Source organism: Zerene cesonia, chromosome 12 (assembly GCF_012273895.1).
Source record: "Zerene cesonia ecotype Mississippi chromosome 12, Zerene_cesonia_1.1, whole genome shotgun sequence".
NCBI lineage: Eukaryota > Metazoa > Arthropoda > Insecta > Lepidoptera > Pieridae > Zerene > Zerene cesonia.
The window spans coordinates 2,538,749-2,564,651 of NC_052113.1; the positions used below are offsets into that span (position 1 = coordinate 2,538,749).

Sequence of the window (25,903 nt, forward strand, 5' to 3'; positions counted from 1 at the left end):
GTGTGGAGGTGTGCGGAATGATTCGCGACGAAGTAATGAAATTTTAAGTAATAGATCTCTTTAGTCTTGAAATGAATCGAATTGAATCTAAAAGCATGTTGGTATTTTTTTTTTGTCTGCACTAAGTAGATATCTGCGCGTTCAAATTAATTTAAAATAACAAAATGTACTTTTTATCAACATTATCCATTTTAAGGTTACAGAGCGTTAAAAATATTAGCATTTTAATGACAAGTCATATCTATATGGGAACATTAATTTTTTTCATTTGCATTGAGTGGAAAATAAATTCTATTTATAATCTGCTTTAATATTTAAGGCATTAGCTGCCTTACTTGCATATTGAAAAAACTTCTACACTATTTGCCTAAATGTCTGATATATATACGAAATATGATACCAAGTATAATAATTAATATTTGATGCGACAGTATAACATTCTCATATGTTACCATTTGTTACAAAGATGATTTCAAAAATGTGTTATCGCAATTTAAAATATTAATGATAGACATTTTCACTTCATTAACTATAAAACAGAAATAAAAAATATATTGTAAATTGTAATATGTTGAATATTCCTACTATTTGTGTGTTTATGTTCGAACCTATTACTTATGTAGGTCAGGATTTAATTATATTCTTATGATAAGACTTATGACTATCAATAGGTAGTTGAGGTTTATGTATATTTTTACCTTTATGATAAGCAAGTTCCGAAAATACAATCAGTTTATCATGACGGGTATTTCAAACAGGTGGTAATAAAGCATTTACATTAAAGTAAATATGAAGAACTGAATAAATTATACGTACTTCGTTGAAACAATCGTTTCTTTTTTATCATTTATATAGTTTTAAAACTTATCACAAATTCACAGATTATTATATAAAAATATTAACTTTGTTTTTTGTTGTGATTTGAGATGTTTACGACGATTTATATTCCAGCTTTTCATAGCGAACGATCAGCCCATAAAGTATAAAATTAATCGAACGTTTTACGACCAGTCATTAAATACAACGTAAATAAATGCGCCGAAAATGTTTTATTAAACTTGTACGGTATGAAAATAAATCTGTACACGCGCTCGAGAAGTGAGTATTTGCATAGTTATTGCTGGAAAGAACACTCCACCATTTAAGTGAGTACGGGGCACACAAAACTTTCCCCATGCGCTTGGGACAAAGCAATTTTTCTGCAATTCTCCGAGCAAATGGCTCTGCTTTACGTATAAGTTTCTTCAAACAAACGTTCCAAAAATGTTATGCATCTGCGTACATATTTTGATGGCATGTTATTCTTTCTTACAAATGTAGTAGTTATATATTCGTTGCCAACTTATTTTATGCATTTCGAGTAAGTACGGGGAACAAACAACTAAATAAAAGTGTAAACGTTAGCCGTTATCAGACTCGCAACTGTAAAGTTTCGAAGTTAATAGTACTGTTGACAATCTAGTTCAGTGTTGAAATTCCAGAAGCAGTAACATGAATAGAAATAAAGTACGGGAAGAAATTAAACATCAGGCAGGTAACAATTTGGATATTACAAAAAATGTCTGAAATAGTATTGGGATTAAAAACTAAGGACATGTTCCATTTTAATCGAAGGAACTAACTTATAATATCCAATATTACCACAATTATAATTCGAGCGACGACATCGGTATTTAAGTATTTATTACATGTATAGATTACATGAATGTATTATATAAGGTTTCTCCCAGAGGATTAAGGCGATATAAAAACCGTGTTTTAACACTGTTTTATCTCGTTACAATGTTATGTCAGGGTATTAAAACAACAATGTCGCCCATGTAAATAAGTAGTCAGGTAAGCTAGGCTTTACAATAATCCTTTTAATGAGTATCGTTCTTAATTTCTTAGTAATAAAGTATTCCGGTGCATTAAACCAAACTATATTTAAATGTAATTCCACAAAGTAGCTATTATGATCGTATGTAGTGTAAGCTTACGTTATATTAAAATAAGCTTTTACGCGAAACGCGAGCACTCATTATAAAATTCGTATAACAAATATTTACGTCCAATTAATATGAAATTTCAATATGCTGCATCATTATGCGTTGCGTATATAAATATTCAATTGAAAATATTGCAAAGTCATTTATAAGCAAAAAGCGTATCCCGCAAATTTACCGGTAGTGTATTTTCACGCTCGCCAAGTTCGTCGTACCTACCAGATTCAATCTCTCGACCGCTTATCAGGTAGACGAAACTTGTCAAACTTTTCAAATTAGTTTTTACCACGCTTCGCTTTACATTTTTATAAGATTAGCTCGATGTTCACCGACTTCAGCGTAAATACGCTTCGTGCTTACCCTTTTTTTTTCAATAAACTGGTAAACATAAAGTTATATATACGTACATATTAGCTAAGCAATTACGTAAACATGTTTTGTAAATAATTGAGTTAACGTTAAACTGTTATATACGTATATATCGTTAGCTACGCCTGTATGCTTTAAAAATTATTTCAATGGAAACTTAATGTATACGTACTTTTCAAACGCATGAATAGTTCTCATTTCCTCTGTATCATCAAAGCGTGGTTAAAATAGATTTGTTTCCTCTAATTTTGAGAATAATTAAACCGTGCATTACGTCGTAATTTTGGTAAGCATATTAAATAAAAACAATTTATTTTTCTTTGTTATTGTTGTATGTTATGAAAATAACGCTCTTAGTATGCCCGAAAACTAGAGTAAAATTTAGTCTATTAGGAATTACAATTACATTTAGTGTCGACGACGCGAAACGGGACTCTTGGTAGCCGTGGGAAAATCATTAGCCAATTACTCATTGTGTTTATAGTTCGCCGCTTCTCGGGCGTCAGATGACACGGTCATGCTCGTATAACTTTACTTCACCTCAGTTGAGAGCAATTAAAATCACGACACCGCTGCCCTAAGGCGATAAACTTTAAAATGTCTTGCGATAAACAATGTGTATTAATAGACGTGATTTTTTATCAGTTCCAGATACAATAGTATTATTAATGCGCTATCGTTTTAGTTGCAATAATAATAGCTCCAAACAATGTACATACATACAATGGAAGGGTTTTATTGAAAAAAATTATCTGAATTGGTTGAGGTTATGTGTTATTGACGAAAAATTGCGGCAGAATGTACCTTTACAGAAAATAAGTGTGTTATTATAAACCATCCTGCGTCGAGACTTTTATTAAAAGTAACCACGTACCATTGAACATATGTTAGTGCAATTTCCACAAAAACCTGTTTCTGGTAGAAAATTAAGTTACAGCCATTGTAAGCAGAAATTGCATAAATGTTGCACACCGCATGTGGTGAATTAAATAGGAGCAAGGGAACCTGTTTTAGAGCCTATAACGTTCGTGCGCAAGGCTCAAACAAGCCACAAACGGCACGCCTGTCACCATAATTTAGAAAGATAGCGTAGAATGTAGTTTTATTGTGCTCATACGAGACTTCAACATACAACACATTGTCGTTCGAGGACGGCGAGATAAATGAGCGCAAACGAGCGAAAGCCACTTAGACCAAATTTACACTTAGCGGGAGACCGCGGATGCACTTCGCTTTCAGAACATCGCACACTCCGACGATCTCGCCGTCAGCTGCTCTACATAAAACCGAGTCTACATATTATATACCTTCTATACGTACCAAGCAGTTTAGTCAGATATGCAAATAAGACATATCAAGCTTCCACTATAATTTCAAAATACTATGTACTTAAGTCCTTATTCAATAGGTCATTGCACTTCCGAGACGACGTCCGAGGCGATTACAGAACGAACTTTTTGTAATGGGTATACATAAAAAGAAACAGTATTTAGCAATGCAAAACTAATTAATGCATAACAGGGTTGGTTCCAAACGAATATTAAACCTTACAAGGTGTTTGCAAATAATGCAATAATATTGACAATAGCTCAGCTCTTATCGCGATGTGTATTATCATCAAACATTTATCAATGCAGAGAGTAAAAAATTGTACAATATTGTAATATTGGTAGTATTTACGAAGACTATTTCAATTAGATATAAAGTATTGGATAAATACATTTTGTATTTATACAATATTATCAATTGATACAAAATACTTGAGATACTTCAAAATAAATAGATAGGCTTACCTCAAGATCTTCATAGGTGCGAAATGCCATTATGGCGAAACCATCAATGATATCCTCCTCTCCGAGGGGTTCCTTCGACTTCTTCCTCCTGGCCGGAGGACGAGGTGGTTTTTCTCTCGCGGGAGACTCGTCCTCGCCACTGTCCCCATCTTTAGCCTTACTCTCTCGCTGTGCATGCATGCGCTGTGCCCGTTCCCTTCGCCTGTTTCGCTGATTGCGCTGCTTCACTTCGTTTTCCATCGTTCGCACATTATTCGAAACACCCGACCACCGTGCTTCACTACACTAAAGTCCGCACTACACTTTTATCACACATGGTTATCCTATGATTCTAAACTGAAAACTTTAACACAATACAAATCGTGCACACAGAAAAAGACACTGGCCGTTTCCAATGGCGGATCGTACACCGTTGCCGCATTGCAAGTAAAATGGCCGCGTAGCACTTGACGGGCTGTCTTCTTTCACTTTTACGTAAACGGTGGCATAATTACACTTAAACTAAGATATATTACAATATATTTTAACAAGAACTAGTACAATAAAACAATAAATTACTTTTGTACATTATTCTCTGTATTCAGAATCAGTCAATAGTCAATACAATGAAAGGTGTTGCACGACGCCAACGCTGCGTTGCGGTCGCGATGGTGAACTAAAACAGTGCTGCCAACATAACGACTACACATTCCGCAAAATCGGGCGTCATTGGCAATGTGGCGGTAGTGGCTACTCTTCTAACTAATGCTGTGTTCTCTTTCTATATCGTAAATTACTAAACATAAGAAGTGACCTACTTATTATAGTTACATGTGAGTAATGTAGCTTTATTTTATATAATTAAATAAAAAAAATTAAAGCATCAAGCTACTCTGAAAGATATTATATTTCTATTTAAATATAAATAAGAACAAAATTTTACAATAAGTTATTTATTTTTCTATGTTGGTATCATGTGAACTTGTTGGTGTCTTGGTGTTTCAACTGCTTGATTGTGTCGGTCAAATATATGAGAACTTAGGCTCTGTGTTAACGTTGAATAAGATCACAGATACTTGGAGTTATGTAATCAAAGTGAAGTTAGTGAGTGTGTTGAGTTTTGACGTTTTGGCATTACAGACGCGTTCAGAATAGACTATAAAAATATGCACTTTAATTTATAACTTGAAACTTTCAATAAACTTAAATTTCTTTTTAAAATACTTCGTTGCTTTTGCCTGTTTTTGTGTTACACCTAATTCTTCGTGGATATGTATAATATGAATGTGTTAGTTGTTATGAATTAAGATGTTGCTTTTTACTAATATTTTACATATTTATTTGTAACTTTGGTACGCGGTTTACCCATGAATAACCCGGATCTTTCACTTGCATGAAAATATTCTCTTCGTGTACGGAAAGAGCATTTACAATGCCGTCCTTCACTTTTGGGTTTGCGTATTAGTAAAACCGTGGACAAAACGTCGTCTTTAACTACTTTTATTATAAAATTTAATCCAAATATGTAATATGGTTTAGCCGTGAAAATCAGACAAACTTACGAATTTATAGTATCTTACACCCTTGGAATATATAAATGTTATCATAACATTGAATTTACTAACTTTTTATCATATCATAGCTATATATTATGGCATAAATATATTTTGTTTTCATTATATTCATCTGTAAATTAAGGTAGTGATAACCGAGTAAAGACCTGGTATAATCTTAGTTCTGCCAATGAATGCCTCACTGTCATGAATATTCATTAACGTGTATGCATATTAAATTTAATGCTTAACAGGGTGTGAGCAATATACAAGCGAATTTTAATCTGATCTTTACTCGATTTTGCTCATTTGCAGTTGGTTAGCCCGAGATAATTTGTGATATAGTTGCTAGAATTAAGTGTACGGAGTTTTTTTTTAAACTACAATCCAAATCACATGAGGTATGAAAAATATTTAATTGATTTTTTTATTTGGAAGCGTTCTATATTTGAAAATATAATCGATTACGTATTTATTATAACTTTAAATTTGTATTTATAACGTGTTTGCTTTGCTTACGAAAACAAAAGAAAAATAAGTTAATTAAATCACGTTTCCAACTTTTATATGAAAAAAAAAACTCATGCGGACACTAGAAACATTAACAACCGACTTGTTCTAGGTTTTATAAATTATTTTATATGTATTTTTATTTTGTTATCTGTAAAATAATTAACTTGTTTGAGTTTTAAAATGTTTATGTCTGGAAAGCTCGCGTGATAAAAAGTCGTTGTTGCTTTTTATTTTAGTATATTTTTTGGTTATTGCTAAAGCTCCCCTTATAATAATGATAGCACTGACTTCTAAGGGTTCTCATGATGTGATTTAAAAGTTTAAATTGAAATATGTATTGGCTATGGGACGCTATGGGGGTCGTTTGCTTTATAATAACTAAGCTACCAATTTATACAGAATTTAAAATTGTTCAGGTAGATTCTGGAATCTACTTACGTTAAATATAATATATTATCTGTATGACATTGTATTTAGTTAATGCACTGATAAAGAACGGGTCAAGTTGGTAAATATTGTGCTATAATGATAACGTTATAAGTGTAACGCGTTCTCAAATATATATCGATCCGCACCGCGCTGACTTTTTTCATATAATTAAGAACTTTCTTTGCAAATGCGTCCAGTGCCGAAATAACTACATTTTAATATAAAATCTGTGAATGTTAGACGATTAATTTTAATATTTTATGAGATTTTTTTTTAATTCTCGTGAATATTTTACCGCGTTTATGAAAACATTGTTTACTTATTGTTTTTTGCTGTTATCCGATAAAGATACATATAAACATAATCTATCTGTGGCGATTAGCAATTTTTTTATACGTTTTGATTTCGTCATATCTACACTCCACTGAATGATAGCTTATTTTTGTCGGATTGGTAATGATAGATATAAACGATCTAGCGTACATATCTCATTAGTATAAGCCTAAGGGAATTGAAAAGCAATAAGTATCAATAAATTTTATTAAAATGTGTAGGAATTAGTTACTTATCTTGTATTATTTTGTGTCGTTTATATGATATATTAAGGTATATTAATGATGTAGGTGATATAAAAAATACATTTTCTTGTATCGAGCTGTTTATATAATAATGTAATTCAATTTCTAGATTACAACCATGACGATAAAAGGGATTAATCGCGGGATTGTCTCGGCCGGGATACTAGGAATACTCGTGTCGACGTATGCGCTGTATGTGGAAATGGCGGCCGAGTCGCGACCGGGGTACAAGGCGCTCTGCGACATCGCCGAACGCGCCAGCTGTTCGAAGGTCCTTACATCCGAGTACGTGTCGTTTTTTTTTGTAGACGTTTTTGACGTAAAAAAAGTATTACTTTTGTTACGTCATTGTGTGTGTAACAATTAATCTTTATAGCATTAGCTGTTCAATTGACACAACAAATAGATAAAAAAACAGAACTAAACAAAACATAATCATACTACATACAAAACGTAAAAAATACAATAATTAAACAGTGTAGGTCCTAAAAAGGTAATTAATCAATATGTAATATATAATGAATGCAGTGCTTTTTAATTATCAAAAGCTGTGTGTCTTACACAGGAAAATATATGTATACCTACATAATTTTTTAATCGCATTTACGAACATTTCATTTAATTCTATATTTACTTCCATCGAACTGATACTTTCATGTTTTATTCATCTCTACATTTTACCAACAAAAAGTAATATCATAAGAATAGTACTTATAATAAATTCACGGTCTATTTTTCACCTTCCGTGTCCATTTTCACTCCTTAAGCCGTTATCCTTTTTCGGGCAATATTGAGTAACTATAGCTCGAGGGTGAGCCCCTTCAAAATTCATACTATCGAATCAGCAGTAACAGTATTATTGTCATATTTACACCCTTCATAAACTATTGTATATATACCACTAGTGTATGAACCACGGTTTCCTTCGCTTGCTCTTCGAGATATTATTACGACTGTTTTCTATCAAACAAATTATTATCAATCAATCAATCAAAAATACTTTATTGTGCACCAAATCATACATAAATAAATTCTATAAATAAACTCTATAGAAGCACAACATTATCTCCCATTTTTCAAGATTGCAACATCTAATGTATTTAGTTTATTTTCTAAAATACATTTATATTGCTTCATCTGTTTTGTTCGGAATATAATTTGCATTTATAATGTAGTAGCTACCTATTTATATGCATTAAATGTATAGTTTTTTTAACATTTAGGAAACGACAGCAAAGCGCAATAAATCTTTAAAAAATATTATTTATTTTAGCTAATATATATTATATTATCTATATAGCTATAAGCTATATTTATATTAATAACTCTATTTTATTTTTTTACAATAACGGTGAAATTTATAATTACTAAATATAATATGAAAGGTGTAGCTATGAAAAGAAGGCAAATTTTGGGACTGATTTTCGTATCGCATATGCCTTCAATTATTATTACCGAAACTAGGAACTGGCGGGAAATGTGTAAATCCTCCATTGAACAAAGTTTATATCCCCGTTTTCTCTCGAATTGTGGGGTAAAAACTATACTACCGTTCAAAAATAATGTTCCCTGAATTCGAATAACTCTACGGGCACACAGCTTGCACTATTGCAGTAATAAACAGTCCTTTGTTATTTTTTGCAGATACTCGAAAGGTTTCGGTCTTGTGGCTAAAAACTCCGCTTTTGAGGTGCCGAACTGTGTATATGGGATCGCCTTCTATTGCATTATGATTTTTTTGAGTAAGTGGCCTATTATAGAAATGGTGCTTTAATTATTTTTTTTATGTCGTGTTTTTGTTTGTTATCATTTGCATGATTAAAAAAGAAGATTGAGTTTACAGGTGTTTAGTTCTTTTATTTTGTGCAATAGTATTCGAATTCGTTAATATCATCGTGTTGTTTTTTGAATTGAACACTTTAAAGGCATCCTTAAAATTGGTGCAGGTGTTAATTAAACATACATAAAACGTATATCGTTTTAAATGCCGATCCAAACACAAGCTCTTATTCAATATTGAATAGCAATATTTCTTGCTCATTACGCAGTATTAAACATTAAAAAAAATACAGGCGTTCCGCGCGTAAAGTAATTTAAAAACTTTAATGGCACAATCAGGCGCAAAAACAATCCATGAAGGCATGTGCATAAAATTATCCTCTCAAATTGAGATGTCATCGTAAAAGGCAAAAACGTCGCTGAGGACGGGAATCGTTTGTAATTTATGACCACCGTATATTTTCCATAGTGTGTGATTACATTCGTAATGACACTAATCGACAAGTCATTTTGCCGTAGGTATATATTAATGTTATGTACATATATTTTGTTTGAATTTATATGTATTTAGTTATATGTCCAATTGTTTATAAATGTACCTTTATTTATTTTATAATAAACTGTTTATTGTGTTACCAACATATCAACAATAGGTACGATAAAAACTCACTGTTTGTTAATGTAATGTAATGAATGCATATAGACTTAAATGGAATTCGTAGCATTACAATTAGAAAAAAAGAGTTTTCAACTAGTTAGTTTCATAAATGGAAAGGAGTAATTTAATTATAGTAACTATAGACAGAATATAAAAATATAGCTCTACATTTATTTGAGACGTGTTGATAAAAATAAATTGACATATCACACACCTGCATAAGGTAATAACTAGAGAGTAATTAGAGATTTATAGAGATCTCTATCTCTATCTACCCTAAAGTAGAATTAAGGGGTAGGTATATAGCATACCTCAACCCTCATAGGAGGCCTGTGTCCCAGCAGTGGGAACATACAAGGGCTGATGATGATGATGATGATGATGATGATGATGATGATGATGATGATGATGATGATGATGATGATGATGATGATGATGATGATGATGATGATGATGATGATGATGATGATATAGCATACCTATACATATATTTGACCTGGGAATTTAAAATATTGCATACGACAAGCGTAGAAGTAAGCCGCTATTCCATTCTTATTGTAACTTCCGAATTGTGAGTAACAGTTATGGGAATCTTCTAAACCCCAAAACACCGTATCAGAATTTTTATAGATATATTCTAAATACGGTCTGGCGTTATAAATGGATATGGTAACTACAGTAGAGGATGTTGTGCCAGTTTGTGTTTTGTAGAAGTCACTGGATTTTTAAGATATTCGACATTTTCGAAAGTTCTAAAGAATGTGAAACTTGTCTTGTCTATGACTCCAAATGATGGCATGTTTTCAATCTATTTTTGGCACAATATTCCTGGAGAGAAACATAATTTTTGAACCTTCACAGTGTCCTCTACACTCAATTACTATTCGTTATAATACATCCTGTGAATATTTTTTTGTAATTTGCATTATTATTCAATGTTAATGTTAAAAATAATTATGGTTATAATAGGTAACTCAACACACAAATACAACATACAATACATACAAACAACTTTTTTTAAATATAAAATTAACTAGCGAACCCGCCTTTGCCCGTGGTTCATGTATAGCCTTCCTCAATAAATGGGCTATCTAATACTGAAAGATTTTTTTAAATCGGATCGGTAGTTCCTGAGATTAGTGCGTTCAAAAAAAACAAATAAACAAACTCTTCAGCTTTATAATATTAGTATAGATTAAACAAACAAACAAACTATTCAGCTTCATAATATAAATATAAATAAAATAGTCTCCAGGGAATGGTCCTGGGTTACGTCGGACTGCCAATGCCTAAAAATTTCAATTTCGGCTAAACTCCATGGTGTCCCGTCGAGCCGTAAATGGTGGGGTTGCGGGTATTGTTAGGAATTATCCGCGATCCCTCCGTGGGTCCGGCGCAACCTAGCGGCGGCAGGTGGTTCGCCATCTTTACCCTTATGGGAATGAAGGCGACTCCAAAAAAATCTGTATAGCATATAGCTGGAGGAATTTAAAAACTTATAAATAATATTTTCGTTGAAATAAAAAATAAAAACGTGTTCCGTGTTATTAAGATATTGTTGTTAATTTTGTAGTTTTTATCAGAATTCTATTTCAATAAACTAATGTTTTTTTTTCAGGTACATACGATAATCTATATGCAGTGCGGTTACAGGTCGTTCTCGGCATTTCATCACTTATAAGTTGTGTTTATTTAGCGTACCTATTGATTTTTGTTCTCGGAGACTTTTGTATCGTTTGCGTTTCTACATATTTTGTGAACGCTGCCATCACTTATGTATCCTTTAAAAAGCATAGCGCTTTGAAAAGCAAAATAGCATAAGTTAGTGCTGCCATCTGTGAACGTAAATGAGATTATTTTGCGTATTTTTTAACGCCATCTATTTTTTCGGACTTGTACTAAAATAGTACAATACTGTAACATAGATGGCATCATAATCGTAAATTGTGGTGTAGGCGAGTTCGAAATTTTATATTTCATTATTTTATGGCAAAGTGTATTTTATTTTATTGAATGTTGGGGTCGTTTTTAATATTGATGGTTTTAATTACTACGCTTTTCATATTTAAGAAAATGATTTCATCGTTGAGATTTATATTTTACTAGCTGTGCCTGCGACTTGATTAAGTCATTAAAAAAAAAAATTGTAACCTGTATGTTTTCGAGGATTTATAGCTATTTATAACAAAAAGAGTTTCATCTACAAGTTTCAAATCGTCCAGTAGGTTTTGTGTGAAACCTGGAATACATAGTTTTATACAGAATTGTTGAATGTGATAACACTAATATTCTACAAAGCATTTATTTTTTTTTATATTTTATATTGTTTACATTTTACTCGTTAGTTATATTCAGAATATATATAATAATACAGTTTTGTTTTAACATATTACTTTAATAAATTTAAAAGTTTTTTTACTTTTATATATTTTATTATTTAGGTACCCTTCTCCTGTCTCCTGTCTTTTACGAGTATTTGGATTTCATTACATAAATCCGGTTATTTAATAGAAATCACTTTATAGCGACAGGAATTAATTATAAAAATGTCCGCTTTTTTAATTTGCAGCCGCCATTTTGTAAAAGTTTATAGAAGGTACATGACACAGGGCACCTCATAAGTCATAAGTCACTATTACTCGTCCAGCGTCTATGCCACAGAAATGCACATAAATAGTCACCTTCATCCATAGGTAAATATTCTCAATAAACATTACCCTCCTTATGTCGCAGTCGAGTAATTTGACTAGAAAAATATTATTTATCTCTAATTAATGGGTTTACTTTATATGTATTTTGTAAAAACAACCTCTTAATATACCTGAGTCATTTTTCGTTTTTTCAAATCAACATTTGTGTTGTTTTCAGTAAGTTAACACATTTTTATGTTTAAGAATATAACCTATTTTCCTGTCCAACAAAACATTGTCTACTTGGAAATAAACAAGTTTCGAGTCATTGCAATCAGATAAGCTAGTCATGTGCGTTCCTTGATTACAATCGTTGTATGACAAATTTTATGACGTGTTTATGAATCTGCATTTGAAAGCTCCCACTTTGAATAACTGTTTTTGTTTTTAAATCGGGTATGATGCACCTCATATATATACGGAAACGAAGCGGCTTTCAGCTGAGCGGTATTTTATTTGATATGTACATAAGATATTGATGATGATTAATTTTTGTTGTTTGATCAATAACGGTCTAACTACATAAAATAATGTCTCTCTCTTTCAGCTTTGTATTTAGAAAATTAAATTCATGAAGATTGTAACACATAATACATAAAAAAGTAACTGAATATGAATTGCCCTTTTATGTTGCCGTTTTATGTCGGATTACAACTTACTATTTTTTTAATGTAATTGTTTTTATTATTATTGTTTAAAAAGTAGTTGTATATTTTTTTACATACAATAATAAAAAAAAGATAAAATATGTAAATCCTACATTTACTTCTTCAGTTTAAATTTTACGTGTAATCAGACATGATAAATACGAATTTTAAAAGGGAAATATTGTACTAACGGATGTCTTTGTTGAAAAGCATACACGGAGAAAACAAACACGGTGAGCACATACTGTCCGAATTTTCCATTTTTAGAATTGTTTGTAGTGTATATGTGAGTCAGATGAGATATTCCATTTTGGGGACCGTGAAAATGTTGCAGACCGTAATCATTAATATTCATTTCTGCGTCATTGTTTCATACGAAGAGAGGAATAAATAAGGAACGCGAAGAAGAAGGGAGAATATAATATATTAGGAATAGGACAAACTTTCTGTCACATTACTAGCTGACCCGGCAAACGCTGTTCTGCCGTTCTCTTTTATTTAGGGGTATGGAAAATAGATGTTTGCCGATTTTCAGACCTACCCGATATAAACACAAAATTTCGAGAGAATTGTATCCAGCCGTTTCGGAGGAGTCTGGTAACTAACATTGTGACACGAGAATTTTATATATATAGAGATTATTAGCAAAATCAGCCACTAAAGATACATATAACTTCGATACAGAATTCATTGATTTACATAAAAAACATTTAAATGTATTATTATATTCGTCTATGTCGTTATAATTAATAGATGCTGTAGATAAATTTCAAGTACTTAGGAGATATTTGAATGTCTATTGCTAGTATGCATATGCACCTACAGCTAAACGCGAGATTTTCTTCAATGAAAAGTTCATTTCATTTTCTTTAGATGTTTTTTTATGGATCTAAAAAATGAGCTTAAAGGCTAGGAGATAAATCAAAGATTGTGGAAGTTGCCAGTATAAGTTTATAGTCTATAGTGACAATCGCAACTAATGTGATATTGTTTTTCATAAAGCACAAGGTAGATGGACCTAAGCCTGATTTTATTACCTACCTTACTTAAATTAAAAACATCCATTCACCGTTAAGATTATAATCCGTCTAAGTAACTTTAAATCCATGTTGCTAAATTTGAAGCATGGTGTATGCGTGTACATAATTATCTATGTTAATTATTCCTTGAATAGAATTGTAAAGTCTTAATATGACATCAATTTACATCTTGCATTCCGATGGAAGCTTGTGGGTGGAAATCCTTGGAATAAAGATGACAAACATTATAATGGAGTCAATGGGCATTTGAATACTTCCTTTATTGTGTTTAATGTAATTATGAAGCAAAACTCACATTTACCACAGAAACCTTGAATATTTTAATGTGGAATGATGTGAAATTATCCTACTAATATTATTAATGCGAAAGTTTGTAAGGATGTGTGTATGTTTGTTACTCTTTCACGCAAAAACAACTGAACCGATTGCAATGAAATTTGGTACGTGCATTGCTGGACAACTGGAATAACACATGGACAACTTTTTATCCTGATATTCCTACGGGATACAGACGTACGCGGGTGAAACCGCGGGGCACAGCTAGTTTATTATAAATACGAAAGAAACTTTGTTTTACTGTATTTCTGTCTATCTGTCTCTTCTTCGCGTCTATACCACTGAACTGATATTTATCCCGGAAATCCTGCGGGAACGGGTACCTGAAACAGAAAGTGTCAATCATCGCATCCATTCTTTTGGGTTCATGTCATTTATGGTAACTAAAATTACGAACACAACATTTGCATCAGTTTTGCTCATTTGCGTATCTGAAATATACGTCATATCCAAATTGAAACTAATAAAGTGTAATTAATATGAAGGTTTAATACGTTGCAGCTTCACCTCGGGGTCTGACTCACGCTGTTTATATCTCAATAACTTTTTATGGCACAGTTAGGTGCTAGTTGTCCCAAATTTGCACGTTAGCGAGCCCACACAACATTGTGTTAACTGGTTTAATAATATAATCCTGCGTTCAGCCTACGCGGGCCTTATATGGGGATCTACGCTTATCACCTTCAATGCTGCTACTACGTCCTTTATATGAATTATTAATAGCTGGATGGTTCCGGTTTGGAAGTTTTAATGCTTCTGGGTGTTATAATAAATACTAATTTGAAATGTGACAATTATCGAACTTTAAAATATTATACTCGTAAAATGTTTTATATGTAACTAGCTGTGCCTCGCGGTTTCACCCGCGAAAGATAAGTTATTTAGCGTTTTAAATCTCGTAGGAATATTGAGATAAAAAGGTGCCTATGTGTTATGCAGTTGTCCAGCTATCTACGTACCAAATTTCTATACTTTTGCATTTATAATATTAGTAGGATTCGATTTCCTCGAGTCGTAACTAAGCTAAGTCTTATTAGCATAAACAATTTTATAATAAAACAATAATGAAATCTTTATTCTGATATATAAGCATTTATATACTACTTTAAATTTATACGAGTAGACTATTTTAACCATATTTATACCATATACCATATTTAACTATATTCTCATACTTGCTTTGTATTTTTAAGTACATTCATATATATTATGTACGGTTTAGTAGACTCAGCCCTGGCTGCTTTTCCAATAAAATGATACATTTCAAGCATACAAACAATATGGCATTATCTTTCTTTGTTTCTTTGCGAGTACAGTATGTTATATGTATAATTATCATATTTAAAATCATTTGAACCCTTCCTTAGAAATTTTACATCGTTGCATTTTATTAAAGCTTACCGTATGCCATCCTAATTCCTCTTATTTAGTATAAATTGTGTAAACTGTGTGTATGTGTGTATATGAAAACAGATAGTTTTCATATTGGTGATTTCTTTATTGGGTGTGATAGGCGAAGTTCGAAGCCATCAAAAAATCGTGTACAATCTCATTTTCAAAAAATGTAATTATGCCAGTTTTCTTTTTCTTCAAAATTGGCCTAGTGACTCCTTGAGCGTCTTTCGATAATTCTCATAGTTTCGCTTACATTTCTAGTTACAAAATTCACCCTGTATAGTATGGATCTAGAGAACATTCTAGAATACATAGTTTAGCGTAATAAGTAGAGTAAGAAGGCGGATCTATAAATATGTTATGCAAGCAAATTAATTTTTTTTGACTTCATGACTCGTTTTTTTGCCGGTTTTAATCGATAATTATAGGACTGCTTATTCGTGTTACTATACTGCCTTATTATATAAGAGATTTAGGAAAACGTAATGACTAATATAAACATGTTTGGTGTATAATTATCTTTATTCGTTTATTTGAAGTTTTTGAAGTTGTTTATAGAAACGAATGAAGTCAACGGGAATAAAAATAACATATAATATTCAAATGCTTTTAAATTCTAACAATAAAACAATTTCTTAAACACATTCCAAAACGTTTTTGCGAGCTAAAACAACGGACAATTTTACTTACTTTTTAGCTTCACTGTACATTTATGTGGAAAATAATTAAATTAAATAATGACATTTGCCATTCGGGCATGGATAAAAAAAATACTAACTTATTTTACCCATTATTATAATTAAATATGTCCATCCGTTAATAATTTCAAAACAATTAGTGATGTCGATGCACACGGTTTATTACATGAGCCGTGTAACGCGCTTCAATTCAATCGATCATACATACGTAATAAAACAAGTTTTGTTAGTAGGTATGTTCGCAATTCACATCGTATAAACGACGTACCATTTGTTATTGAGTTAAACATTGTCTTGCACCTGACGTCTGAATGTTACACGGAGTCGTTACTCATAATTGCTATATGATGTATATTAATACCGCCTTCTGACAATATAATATGCATTATTATTAACAATAGATGTGGACCTTACAAAATTTTGATGCTAATATATAATAAAAGATGATAGCCTATCTAAATAACAGATATTTATAGTTGAATTTGTTTATGTATCCTTTATCGCCTTATATAATTGCTATTTATAATATATTTCATTACAATACAATTTTAATAACATACACAATTAATGAATAGTTTAAAGCAATTGCGTGCGAAATAAATGCAGAGAGAAAGGAGTATTTGAATTGATGTTGACGATTTAAGTACATATGTAATAAATTTCACAAATATCTTAAAAATACATGAGCTATGATTACTAACATATACATATACACGAGTATATCTAAAAAATAAATCTTACACTTGACTTTTAGCACTTACCTTTATTGACTTCTTTGCCAACCGTACACCTTATGCACTATAACAATAACCGACTCGCGCATGTGATTCGCATTATGGCATGCTACAAATTGTAACATTATTATGAGTGGCGCCTACGCTTCATTGCTATGCAACTGGGCCCCCGAGGTAGATCAAACTCGACCAGCCCGCCTACCTGACTGCTATTTCTCAAATACAACATAATTTAATATTCCTATTTTATCCTTCAATAGTTTACGTAATCTTTGCCTAATAATTTGACTTGTAGAAACGAACAATATCATTTATCGCTTCATTTTGAATAAAATTATAGTTTTTTCATCTTCCTAATTATTATTTGGAACATATTATTAACGGTAATTCATTTATGTTCTGTTAAGTTTACCTATCAGGCTATTGATCTATAAAACTTGGTGTTTATTTATAATCCTATTAATATTATAAATGCGAAAGTTTGTATGGATGTATGGATGTTTGTTACTCTTTCACGTAAAAACTACTGAACCAATTGCCATGAAATTTGGTACGTAGACAGCTGTACAACTGGAATAACATATAGGCAACTTTTTATCCCGATATTCCTACGGGATACGGACTTACGCGGGTGAAACCGCGGGGCGCAGCTAGTCATTAATATTAAACATACAATAAAATAAAAACAAACATTATGTTTGAATTATAATACGGAATGATTGAATTATTTATAATTATAAGTTTCTTGGAATTTGATCGCTAAATACTATTTTATTGTAACGAAACTCTTATCTTTTAAAGATGAAGTTTATGATGTTTTGTTTTAACAATTTTGGGATAAGGTTTTTCAAACATGTACGAACAACTTCTTTCGTTTTGTATAAATAGCTGTTAGTCGTCAATCTGTTGACCGATTAAACCTACAAGAGTCAAGAACAAACAACAGCGTTATTCAGATCTTCGCTTTTTGGCGTGTATTATTCAAACTAATATTATCTTTACCCGACCCATTCAAACATTGACTGATATCACACATATTAATGTCCGCTTGCGAATAACACAAGTATGTACCTACCTCCTAATTTTTTTCATACTGGTTCTCTACAGGAACCAGTCTTATCACCTGCAGGAATCCAGTTATTGAACAAATTGAACGTTAAATCATGTCCATAAAAAGATTCGACTTTTCGCTCCGAGTTGATTACGAATAAAATAAACATTTAAAGGTAAGGCTTGTCCGCGGCCGGTATGGTCTGCCCCCACTCTCGCGCAAACATAGGGTGTATGACGCTTGTATTCTGTTTGTCATGCGTACCTCTACGCTTTAGTCATGTTGTATTGAACTCCCTGACGACCGCTCGTCTTCCATCGATTCAATAGCCGATACATTTACCAACTTTTCTCAATGAAAAGTCAGTGAAAAGTGCAAGTAACTATCGTAGTAAGTGCAGTGCGAAAATTCTTAAAGTTGTAAAGTTGCACCGTCGCTGTGATCACGTGTTTTTCAGTGTTTGTTTTGTAAATAGTAGTGTTGCGTAACGCGAGAGGAATATATTTCAGCGGCAGGTAATTTATTATATTCGATCTGCATTTTAACGATTCTACGATTAATTTATATTAAGTTATGCGTATGAAATTGATTGTGGCAAAATATATGAATATTGTAATTTATTTGAGTCATTTGTGTTCGTTTAATACAGAATAAAAAAAAAAAAAAATAATTTTGCATATCTGTAAAATTTTTCTTTTCCAAAATTAACGAATATTACCAGTGTTCTTCAAGTTATACTTAATAAAATATTGATTTTAAAAAATGCGAGATTACAAGGAAATCTGAGAGATGCTATTCCGTCTAATAGATAATAAAATAACATTATATTAAAAACATTTTGTTAACGTTTCGTAAGTTAAGATTAGGTATGACATAATACGTCAGTGGTGTATGGGTGTGCGCATAATATATTTAATATTTATTCAATGACGCACAGCGCTAACAAATTATTTGGTAGATTATATTTAGGCATCATTTATCACTCTAACTTGATATCTATTATCAAATATTAACGCATTGGCAAATATCAATCATTTGTGCAATGGATTAAAACGATCATTATGCCATTTAACTATGTTGTAATAAATAAAATATATCTATTACGGAGATAAAATATAACCTATGATACTATTATGAAATACTTAATTGAACGTGCTAGTTGATTATGAATAGAAGTGGTTAATGGATTTGGCGCCAAACTTTATGGTTTTACGGTTGAATGAGTTGAATGTCAAAGAACCAAAAAACAAGTAACATAGGAGTATAATGTGTACGCGTGGAAAATATTAAACACATTTCGCGTCGAAGTAAAAAGGATATAAAAACTAGTAGCTATTATATGTACATTATAGGCAGACTTCCGGTCATGAGGACTAAGGTTTAAGGAAGACACTGCGGAAATTGCTGGTGTTAACACATATTAAAGTTAAATATGATTTAATTCTTCTCATTCCGATTCACATGGAAACAGAGAATAATTGATAACAAATAATACTATTGTCCCTAAAGCCGTGTAACTGATAGAGCTTTGTGAACAGTAACTTTATGTTTTGTATAATTTATCTAGGTGATTAATATGTGAGTTTGTTTACTTGGGAATAAATTAACGGTAAATGGAATACCTATAATAAAATATATCTATTACTATCAGTTATTATAAATAACGAATTTGTTGTACAACTTTGATTTTTATGTATAAAAAGATTAAACTAATAACATTGCATTAATCGTATTCAAAAAGAACCAGATAAAAAACATAAAGATAGCGTCCTCATTATTAGTGCTCCCTTGTGGGAGTATGTATTTACATATGTTATTTGAGAGAGGAAATTTAAAAATTTCAAACCTCTTTAATTTCACGTTTAACCCCCAAACCAAAAACGACTGGGTCTTATAAGTTCAACGTATCTGTGTGTGTGACGTATGTGTATTTCTTTGAAAGGGGATAGCATTCACAGGTATATTTAATGAAAATCATTTTAGATAGTCGCCCCTATATACCTAATGGTGAATTAAATATTTTTCACAACTCTCACAATATGGGTATTAAAAGAAAGTACTTCACTAATAGAATTCAAATTACCAATACAAATCGGGGTTTTTTTAATTGTAATTTTATCACTTTGTTACGCACAATTTTTGCATTCCAAAAGAATATACATACACCACATTTACCACCGTCGCAATGACATCCATTAAGCATTTAAATTGAATACATTTTCATGACTGTACATAATTGTAGCCTTTGTTAGAAGTAAAAAATTGCTGCAAAAAACGAATTGTCTCGGACATTTATAGGCGCTATTATATTAAGATTGAAGTATAATGACAGGTATAGTTTTTCAGTTGCGCCTACGCATGCTTTGTTTTGTTTCGGACTAGCTTTAACACTGTTATTTCAAGAGCAATGCTCCGAATGAGTAATTTTATAATAATAGTTTAATAATGGTAGCTATGAAAAAGTATGCGCGTGGGAATTAATTTGATATAGTTTTATGTTCTATTATATCTAATTAAATGTTGTGTGCTATGGGTTCGCTTAGATGAGCGAACATATTTGACAGATTGTTTTATTTTACACCCAGTAAAACATATAATAAGTTTAATGTTGTATGAAAAAGGACTTTTATACCCTGAAACAAGTAATGAAACGAAATTTGAAAACAACTTAATATAAAATTAATTGGAAGCAATAGTTAACTTTAAAAACTTTGTTGAATTAAATGATTACTGCCAATATATATTATAATTATAATAAACAAAAGGGTATTGTGACTATTGCTAAAGAAACTCTGCTTTGTATTTTGTTAAAAAACTAAGTGTAAATAATAGTGTAAGATTTCATAGAAAATATCCCATTATGATTCACTATCCTGCTAGAGTCACATAGAGCCTTCAGTTTAATATTGTGTCAATGAGTAGTTCTATGTAATAATAGGAAGTGCATAAAACTGTCTAATGCGATAAAATATTTATAAGGAAATTTGTCATCAAGCTTTAACCGCAAAAATTCTACACTGTTGTTACTAACTAAATATCACTATGTGAGTCAAGTTGTATCTTGCTACAGCTCATTTCTGCCTCTTTCATTCATAGAATTTAAACTTCAATCCTGAAGCAACCCCAGACTTTTTTAACGAACGTAGCGTTGTAGAATATGTAGGTATGAGTACAGTTTTAATAAATAAAAAAAAAATCGATCATCTTAAAATAAACTGTCATATTATCACCTTACAAAGTTATCAGTAAATAATGAAATCAAAAACTCATATTATTTATTCGGCATCGAATTTTATTGAAGTATTTACTATTTTTTTTTTACTGATTTTGCTGCGTTGTTGACTGTATTCTCTAAGAAAATATTTGATTCATAAGCGACCTTTATCAGAAGATCTATGTATAATACTTAATCATGTTGCAATTACCGTATCTAGACTTAAGTAAATGTACTAAGTCAGACCAATTAAATAGCCTAGGTGTGGTTAGATATCCTGTCTAAGTACCAGGTAAAATGTATTAAATTCCAATATAATTTTACCCACAACCATATATGCCAGGTATAAAAACGAGCAAATAGTGACTTTTTTCACTAGTTTAAAAATCTGCACCATGTTAGGTAACTATTAACAAATGCAATTAAATATTTAAGTATCTAGCAGGTCAAAATGGTATATTCTATATGTATTTATTGCTGTGGTAATCTTTTAACTACATATTTTGTATGTAACTAATACTGGTACACACGGCGTCACTCGTATTGGTACCCGAGTAAAAGTAGCCTATGTGCTATACCAGACGCATATACTTAATTCACGACTTCAAACAGATTTGATCAGCTGTTTTTGCGTGAAAGAGAAATAAAAATTTATACATCCTAATAAACTTTCGCGGTATTAATATCAATTTAGGATGATTTCATTGTTTATAATTGAATAAGTTGTAAGCATTTTATATTTTTCCATAATCCATATTTATAACATTTATTTAAAAAGGATACTTATAAAGAGGAGCCAGTTACAATATCTTTATGTTTTTATACGATTACGATTCAGAACAATATCTCAAATAAATAACGGATTGTTAGTAGAATAATCAGTCTGGCCAAAGCTTAAAATGTATACTTAAACTTTTACTCATATATCGAAATAAACGATTTTTCTATTGTGTAATATATTAAAATCATACATTTTTTGATAATTTCAATAATACAGCGACAATTCTGTTAAGTAAGACATTTTCCTTCCACACATTATGAATTATTTATATCTCCACGAACTCACAATTTACAAACACCAAGGACAGATCAGTGTCTTAAGTTCATGTTTGTTTCATAAACGTGTATATTCTTCGTAAATCGTGACGGCTGATGAGTTTGATAGCAGGCACGTCAGAGATTTCGCCCTTTATATTCACACCGCGTATTTCAGCATGAATTCAGTGGCACGAATGACAATAACAGAGGTTGGCAGCTGACCCTAGACAACAAGGCCGCTGCCGTATGCGCGGAATTCGGAACATAATCTTGCTGTCATTGAAAGCCTATGTCCATTTGCTTTATGGCCACATGCTTCTTTATTTGAAAGGATCTGATAAACATGGTCCGGTACTTTTATGGGGATGACGGATTATCGCAATTTGCTGTGAAGTGAGTTACATTAATTTGAGGTTAGCGAAATTCCGGCTGTGCTTGAATTAATTATACTAATTGAACGTGAAATTATTTTGTGATGGTAAAGACAGTCAACATATATGGAACATGTTTTTGAAATTAGATTGCAATATCTACTGAAATTAAACTTCAGGTACTCATAAATGAATGCAATCATTATCAAAAACAGAAGATATTATCTTAAAATGTATAGAGATATACATAGGCTATGTATGTATTAATCAGATTATTTATATGATTTGAATTTTCAACCGCCTTACTAATTTTTTATTTCTGTGTATGCGTGTGTAATTATTTTTTGAAAAATCATACAAGCTCATATGCAATTTTATGCTATGTTCCTTAACACAATAACCTTTACGAAGAGGAAATTACAAATTTTCTGCTTAAATAATCATTGCAAAAAAACCAAAGGTTACAATTAATTATATAAACGCCTTACCGTTGTAAGAACTTGACCGACATTGGAGGCCATTGTAGAGTGACATCGGGTGAATATTAAACAAGTTAATTTGGGTATTATTTGCTTAGACTTTCAATCAAATGTATATCTCGTATCCTTTTGTTTGAAAAAAAAAATACATGAAAATATCTTTAAAGTTAAAGTTAAATTGCTAAAGTTTAACAGAACCACAATAAATTAAAATATGAGTTAACTACTACTATAACTAATCTACTATTTTTAACAGATTCAATGCTGTATAAAAATGGGGGGTTTCATATTTCCCCAAAGTCCTATTTTAGTTTCTTGTTGCGTAAAATCACAGACTACTAAATGGATATGGTAAAACTGCAAAAACTGTTTTTACCATATAGCTATTAAAATTCTCCAAAAAGTCACTTATAATTCTATTGATTATTATTAAACACTTTATAACATTACAGATATTCAAAAGAAAGACGCATAATATTTAAATAAATTACATGTAGATATATTAATATAGAGACTTTTTTTCTTCCGCGTTCTTATTGTTCATATTTCTTCCCACGCTGCATTATAAACTGTACCAGTATAAAAGGACCCGGGCTTTCGAATTTTTTATATCATATCACGGTTCAATGAATGTGGTGATTCGTTTCATTTAAGAAAACCAGTTGTCAAAATATTTTATATAATAATCTCTTGAAATACGATCTGGTTAGGTTACTGAAGGAGCCGACAAATAATGATGTAATTTACGAACGGCTTAAAATCTTTTACAATTAAAAAGTCTTAAAATAACACGCTTTTAGGATTCTTTCTTGGAATTGGTTAAGTTTTGATATGTAAAAGCAATATAAAGATAAAGATAATGATAAAAACGTTTGTATAATATATCAGACATAACCGTGGAACCCCTTAACAAACTTTTTGAATTTTAAATTCTTTGGAATCTTAAGCAATTAAAAGATATTTTCTAAATAGATAGAGATTGCTAGAAGAAATAATTAAAGTCAGAAAATAGAAATCCATACAATAACATATGCATTTCAGTCCTACAATATTTTTGGATTCCGTCTCTGGTCGTATCTCTGGATTTATGTAAACAGGTTGAATAAAATAAAAGGTTTAAAATGCGATTTTTTTATGAAATATTTTTAAGAAACTATTGATTTATGTAAATAAGGCTATTTCTTTTAAATGAACAATGTAACAAGGAGCCATACTTTATAGACTAAGAAAGACAGTGTTATATCGAATCAATGACCTTCAGTATGTACTAGCTCGCTAACCAATCGACCAAGTCAATATTTTTCGACTACCTCGATAAAATTTGTTTCACATGAATAAACAAAATTATGAATAACTTTGTAATTTCACGTTTTAAGATTTAAGTGATAAACGAGTCACGTAGCGTAACGTTTTTATTTACTTCGTAGAGAAAAAGACGAGATAAATACTCGTCTTTTTATAGTTATCAGATTTGTTTTATTTCTTGCCTATTTTACGAGTTTATGATAATGTAAATATTATATGTTTGGTTTAGTTTAGTAAAATATTTAGCTAGAAATAATTTAGATTATACCAGTATATTAGCATGACAATACGCTTAAGTTTAATAAGCTATACACTCTAATGCATCTTTATGCGCATAATATATATTATGTTGTTAAAATATAGTAAGAAGTTTGGTGCTTATGTTCTTTTTATATCACTTACGTTGCCGCCTTTTCCCTTTTATAGTTGAATTAATTTCAATGATGTATCAGTTTTTATCGGGCTAAGTAATATATATACAACTACAAAATTTTGAACGGTTCCATTTTAAGAGTTATTATTGGAATAGACAAGGACTATCGCTGAATAGAATTAATGAAACAAGCTCGTGTATCAATAAATTAAATTCAACATAACTAAAAACTATAAGCTTACAAGAAACTTGATTATTACCATCAATAACTGGCAAAAAGCCTTTTAAAACCTGATTTTTGACCATATACGTCCTATTAATTTATGTAGCTCCATAAAAATTGCATCGTAAAAAAACAAATTTGCGGTTTTAACACGAGAATGAGATTTGCAAACTGCCAATACCTACTTTTTTATACATAATTTATAATATTTTCCTTATTAGGGCCTATAATAATCATCGATTCCGCAAAAGTCTATTGTGTGATGCCTTATGCATAATTCATGGCCTGAGCCCGAATCTGATATTGAGTTTACGAGATTTGAAACCACACGGGACTAACAATTCGAATTTGGTGTACGCAATTTAATGTTCAATTTGGCTGTACAATGATCTATGGATTTCCAGGATTTTGCGTTATTTGTGATTACAATTCACAAACCACTATCTTGTGTTTAGATTGGAAAACGGAATATGTACGATAATAGGATGTTGTTGGTAAACCATTGTTGTTTTTTGAATTCTAAATTATTTCTTTTTTATAAAGTTTAAATATGTAAGCCTGTTTGTTAATAGAGAAGGCAAAGACCTATTCATTAGTAGGTACTTAAATATAGCTTTAATGCACATTATTTGTATTACTATATATAAAAAATAATATACTATACCCAAATAAC

At 31.1% G+C, this 25,903-nt stretch overlaps 2 protein-coding genes across 5 annotated transcripts in view; both read left to right on the forward strand.

The window, feature by feature from the left end:
• Positions 1–4,824: 4,824 nt before the first annotated feature.
• Positions 4,825–11,983, forward strand: LOC119830629 (vitamin K epoxide reductase complex subunit 1). 4 transcript variants are annotated; one of them, XM_038353677.1, is made up of 4 exons: positions 4,825–4,959; positions 7,309–7,484; positions 8,844–8,941; positions 11,255–11,983. In XM_038353677.1, the coding sequence occupies exons 2-4, from the start codon at positions 7,318–7,320 to the stop codon at positions 11,455–11,457; spliced, it is 468 nt and encodes a 155-aa protein (XP_038209605.1). In that variant the 5' UTR covers positions 4,825–4,959; positions 7,309–7,317; the 3' UTR covers positions 11,458–11,983. The 4 variants fall into 4 exon arrangements, with proteins under 4 accessions (XP_038209605.1, XP_038209609.1, XP_038209608.1 ...); XM_038353681.1 differs by lacking the exon at positions 4,825–4,959 and adding an exon at positions 5,143–5,230; XM_038353680.1 differs by lacking the exon at positions 4,825–4,959 and adding an exon at positions 5,293–5,414.
• A 6,610-nt stretch (positions 11,984–18,593) lies between these two features.
• Positions 18,594–25,903, forward strand: part of LOC119830647 (serine/arginine repetitive matrix protein 2) — an 80,791-nt gene continuing 73,481 nt past the window's right edge. Inside the window, exon 1 of the mRNA XM_038353710.1 lies at positions 18,594–18,742. The gene's annotated coding sequence lies outside the window, so the exon portion shown is untranslated. The remainder of the gene's footprint in view (positions 18,743–25,903) is intronic.